The following is a 5,733-nucleotide window of genomic DNA, read 5'->3' on the forward strand; positions in this document are numbered from 1 at the left end:
CCCTGTCAAAATCAAGTCACAACCTCTCCTCGCTGCTGCTGCTGCTACAGAAGTGTCGTCAGGTCTAATTAGCCCTCAAGTTTCTTCCCAGAGCTGCACTCCACTTCATTATCTCTGCCTTAGTTATTCCTACAGATGAGTCACCTGAAACTTCACAGGGTGTCCCCTTGCCCCGGCGCGAGCCAAGAGGCAACCGGAGCGCGCAAGAGCAAGGAGGATCTTGTTCCCCTTGACATCAGCAGGACAGCCTTCCCTTCATGGAGCATCCGTGCTCCTCCTGCTGATGCTGCTGGGGCCAGCTCGGACGCAGGACACAGGGGTGATGGGCTGGGGGCTTCTCCCAGCAGGAGAAAGGATGTGGGGTGCAGGGCTACGGACTCAGGGCTTTGGCTGGTCACCTGCACGTGCACTTTGCTCGGTTCTGCAAGAATGTTACGGACACGGAGGAAAACAACCCTCCCCTCTGCTCTTGAGTAGTTAACGAGGCTTGGGAAGGCGCCAAACTGGAAACACAGTATTGCCACCACGAGCACGGCCACACAGGTGACTGCAGCGTCTGCCACCGCACCCTGACCTTGGTGGGCAGCGGCACAGCTCCTCCCAAACCCCCGTGCAAATATCTCATCGGCAACACCCTTCTGCGTTCAACTGGTCAATAACTTGGAATACAGAGCAGCTTTAATGGGAGGCAGTAAGAGGGGAAAGTCACTGACCGTGGGTAGCTGGCTGGAGAGAAGATGCCCATCCTGACTCAACATGTTGGAGACCATGATGGCCGGCAGGTCCATGTTCTGGTAGGGGTACGCTGGTATCAGGCTGTTCGGAGGGAGGCTGTGGCACAGAGAGTGATATCCAGTTTCGTGGTCCACCAAGTGCAGGAGGGAAGGGTCGGGGAGATTAGGAGGCGTTATGGGAGGGATCTCATAGTCTTCATTGTTCTCGTTCTGACTGTTATACGTCTAAAACATGAAGAAGACATTTTGCAACACGTCACTGCCTTGTTGCTTCAGCGAGGAAAAGTGATCATTTGTGTAACAAATACAAAAGCCCATTTCAGTGAAAATTATTTCATTTGAACAAAAAAGACATCTCCAGTCGCAGACACCAGCAAGTTGTAAGTAGGCAGGAGCCAGGTAGTGAGTGTGGCAGCCCTGCAGCAGTTTTAGGTCCTCACACACCTCAGATCTGCTTGGGGCATCCCCACCACTCCCCTCTCCCACGCTGCATCCCTCCGGCACACCTTTAGGTCACCAAAACCTCAGCAGAAACCTCCATGCCTGGATGGCAGAGCCCACGGCCATGAAGGAGCATGGACATTTCCCATCCTGCTGCTGAGCATCCTTCCGCGAGCTCCCAGCTCAGCTCTTAGAGTACCTACAGTGTGTATGTTCAAGAGTTTTTACGAGAATTAGCTCCCTAGAAATAACTAGGAACAAAATGCCCCTTGATTCCTCACAAAGTCCAGCACAGAAGCTACAACCAGGGAGGGAGATTTGGGAACACAGCTGTCATTTTTTCAGAAAACCCCTTTAAGAAATCCTGCACGACCCCACCACACACGGAGATCTGTCCTTCCTCGCATCCTCATCTACACTTTATTGGAGAAGTGATCCCTCTCCTCCCCGCCCATGTTCCCTCGAGGTGACCACGAAGACGCAGGGATGTTGGCACTCCTTGGGTTTCCCATGGTTTTTGGTGCTTGTCTACTTCCAAGTGTTCCAATTTAGATGGAGAAAGAGTCTGTCCTGTGCCTGTGCAATCCTTTTCACTTCAGACAGAAACGTATTTGCTTCATAACATGAGTGCGAATCTACCCCGAATTACTAATTATCAATGCGGAATATAATGAGTGTCTGGCAGAGGAGGCTTATTCTAAACATCTACTGTTTCACGTATTATTATAGCATATGAAATTCTGATTAGCCATAGTATTATACACACGGATTTTAAGCTAAATTTCCCAGATCACCCAGTTTCATGGTTGGATTTTGACTTAATACTTGATTGAAGAGCAAAACCCCAGACATGTGCAAAACCAGTTAAGCACTGTAGGCTTTATTAATCCCTTGCCCAGAGCTCACACTCGGATTCCTGCTCTTCATCACCTCCAACTGCAGGGAGAAAACCCTTAATCCAATAAAATAAACCCGACATTGAACCGGAATACAGGAGTCAGTGTGAGAGGCAGCGGGGAGCGAGGAGGTCTCTGTGGATGGTTGAAAAGGTCCCAGCGGGAGCTCATCGGCTCTGCTGGGAGAGATGGGTCCCTGCGAGGTGTCAGAGCAGGGGGATACTCCTGCCTCACCCCACGCCCAGGGCTGGAAGTGGCTCACCCCCTGCTAAGCTGAACCCCCACCTCTCACCTGCTGTGGTAAGAAGAGACAGAGATAAGAGCAGGTACTGCACATCCCACCCAGCCTCCGCGTTCACCTGAGATTCCCACTGGCTGCGGGGAAGTATGATCACACGGAACACGAGACAGAGGCCGGGCAGGGATAGCTCTGCCCCACGGTCAGCGTTCGGGGGAAGCTCAAGCCCAGCTATTTCTCCAGCCAGGCTCTGTCTAGCAGAGGAATTACACGGGGAAGGCAGGGGGCTGAGGCAGACACACGGATCCCGTTTAATGTGTCTCGTAGTTGGGTTTCTGTTTGGGCTACGTTCTTCGAGGTACATCGATGCTTCCCAGTTACCTAAGAGGATTTGGTCCATGCTTTATGGAGAGGGATTTAAATAAATCATTGCACAGCAGACTTGTTCCTCCAACCGCTTTATTTTGGTATCAGGTACATAAGCAAGTGGCTTTGCTGTGCTTAACTAAATTATGTAAAACCCACTCAAAGTTTCCTAAAGCTCTCTTCAAAACTACTAGTGCCGCGTGTTGCTGCAGAGCAGCTCACCAAAGGGCTTTCAGGTGGTTTTGTAAGAAGCGCGACAGCCCCGCGCCCTGCTCACCCTCCTGCACGTTTCTGCCTCTGTTCCATTCCACCCAGCGAAAAAAAAAAACCCAAAAGCCCTGTTTAAATCACAAAGCGTTCTGAATAGCTACAGCATTGTGCAGACGTATCAGAATGCCAATCAAAGCTGTACACAAGCACGATCAGATTAGACAATATCCAATCAACAGCATCAGACGTGGCGCCTGCCCGCTTTTACACCGCATCGCTACGGATGATTTTCCAAAGCAAGCCATGCTTATTCTATATATCTTTTTAAATAGATGCTGGAAAGATAAGGGAGGGGGGATGAGACCAATGGACATTCATAAAGGTGGGAAAAGGGGTGATTTATTGTCAATCGCAGTGACCATTGACACGTCCGAGGTGACACCTCTGTCCCCACGACAGGTCGTTTCACGCCACGTGCACAAAAGTCACTGTCTCAAAGCCTTTGCCAGAAACACCCAACCCTCCTTCCTACCACCATGTGGGCTACGCTGCAGATTTTATTTTCTATTCTTATGTTAATTTGAATTAAATTAAACAGCCAATTATACGTTATAAGGATACATTACAAATTAGATTAGTGAGCAGGGCTGTACCCATTCATCCCACCAGGACTCCAAATGCGCACGCGGAGCAGCTCGCTCTGCTGAAAGGCTGCCCGTCACGCTGCACACAAACCCCCGGCAGATCGAGGATTTCCCACCGATACACAGATGACGTTGTTGTGATTACACATTATTCCTCTTCAAATTAAACCACCGAAATCAGCTGGAACAACGAGCCTCTTCTTGCAAACGCTCTCTTGGCTTGTGCTGGAGGGCAGGTGGGTGCTGCTTGGAGCAACCCCCTGCTTCTGCCTGCAGCGGGATGGAGCACCAGCATCGAGCCAAGCGCTCTCGGAGGGGGACAGTGCCTTGTCTCTGACTCCCTCCCCGCCCTCGGAGCCCCAGGCATGTGGATGCCCCGGCTCCAGGGGCTGTGCTGCAGGGCCAGGCAGCCGGCGCGGACCATGCTGCCCTAAGCACAGCACCAGGGCACAGCCATGCCACAGGATGGGACTGCAGCAGGTACAACCAACCCCCAAGAGCAGCAAAATCATATTGAAAAATAGTTTTTCCTTCTTGAAATCCAAGTTTGAACGGGGGTCCCTGGACCATCTCTATCCACCTGTCCAGAGAGGTGGGAGAAGCCTCATCTCTGGCACGATCCCAGGTCAGGTTGGACCTTGGGGCTCTGAGCACCCTGCTCTGGGTGCAGATGTCCCTGCTCCCTGCAGGGGGTTGGACAGGGTGAGCTTTAACGGTCCCTCCCCATCCAAAGCATCCTGTGATTCTATGAAAGCACTGTCCTTCTTTACGGAACACTCCACAGCTGGCCAGCAGCATCTCTCCACAGTGTGTTGGTATTAATCATAGAGAACATGCTCTGACCAAGGAGCTGGGAAACCGTTCTCCTCAGCAGCATGGCAAACGTCCAGTGACCCCAGCTCTCCCCTGAGTCATGTTCTGTGTGATTATCCACAAGGATCCAGGAGTTGCAGCCAAGCATTGATTCAGAGAAATATTACTCGCAGTGAGGAGGATGGAGATCTGCAGTATTATTGCAGGTAAATATTTGTCCTGTCAAAAAACATTCAGCAGTAAATAATGAGTCTAAGAGAGAACATTTGTTCCTGCTAAGGTACAAGGAAGTACGTAGGCTGGTGTGATCCATCCCACCCTAACTATCCAGATGGCACAAACCACCACGGACTCTGTACTATCCCTCATCTGCTAACCAGGTTTTTCCTGCAGCTAACACAAGAGCTTACTGCTGGAGGAACGTGACCCTCCAGACACTTCAGTGATCAGATGGGTCTCAGCACACCCAAACCAGCCTCCCACATCTCCAAAGCGAGGAGAACACAACTATTTGTGGGGCTGAGTGGTACCACCAAGGGCTGCACCTTGAGCTCCCAGTGTGCAAGGAGGACACGGAGCTTATGGGGTGCCCACACCATCCCAAGAGTAGCAATGGCAATCCCGCCCCTCCCACCCGAGCCCAGCTGGACACGGGGTTGGCAGCAGGACCTGGGGCCCGAGGGCTGTGTCCCTGGGGCGAGTGGTCTTCTTCCACTGACACCACGAGCTCTACCAGCACAGCTTGGAGAAGAGGCTGCAGGAAAACCACCAGATGGTTTGTGGGGTATCTCGACTGTTCCAAAGCTGGACGATGCATCAGAGCGGGTCCGAAGCCAGATAAGTGCATCACTTTGTCACACAGAGACTTTCCCTGTCTCTCCTGCACACATATAAAAGGATACACCCTGTGCCAGCGTGCACATGAGTTGGAGGACATGCCAGCTTGAGAGAAGATCTTGGGCCATGTAAAGAGGAAAAGAGTCCAAACACAATGAAAAAGTGAAAATCGAAGCTTAACGAGGGCAAGCCTCCTCGCGTTTCCTCAAAACCCTCTGGCCTGCCCTCCCACCACACACACCCGTCAGCACGGGCACGGCTGTACTGCCAAAAAGGGGATTCTGAAACGTTTCTCTGGCACATGGACCACAGAGTTTTTCTGCTCGGCACAAAGCTCTGGAGCCACAGGCACATAATCACTAGTTCAGGTGGCAGGAGAAGGTGGAAGTCACCTGGACATTGAAACTCCAGAATAATGCCCTGGGGCTGGCAAGGTCAGGAGCCCAGTGCTTGCTGTGGGGTTACTGGGGCGGCTGGGGGCAGGGGTGGGGGCCCTTCGGCACCAGGGGGATGCCGTAGGGCTGCGCTTGCCCCTGCGATTCCCAAAAGCCCGA

General features: G+C 52.1%; 1 protein-coding gene across 1 annotated transcript in view; it reads right to left on the reverse strand.

Annotated features, from left to right (window-relative positions):
* Positions 1–713: 713 nt before the first annotated feature.
* LOC104495484 (TOX high mobility group box family member 2-like) overlaps positions 714–5,733 on the reverse strand; it is a gene marked incomplete at both ends in the record, with an annotated part of 26,868 nt that continues 21,848 nt past the window's right edge. Inside the window, one exon of the mRNA XM_010138458.1 lies at positions 714–959. Coding sequence (XP_010136760.1) covers positions 714–959 — 246 coding nt within the window. The remainder of the gene's footprint in view (positions 960–5,733) is intronic.

The sequence above is a fragment of the Buceros rhinoceros genome, unplaced genomic scaffold (assembly GCF_000710305.1).
Source record: "Buceros rhinoceros silvestris isolate BGI_N320 unplaced genomic scaffold, ASM71030v1 scaffold13766, whole genome shotgun sequence".
Taxonomy (NCBI): domain Eukaryota; kingdom Metazoa; phylum Chordata; class Aves; order Bucerotiformes; family Bucerotidae; genus Buceros; species Buceros rhinoceros.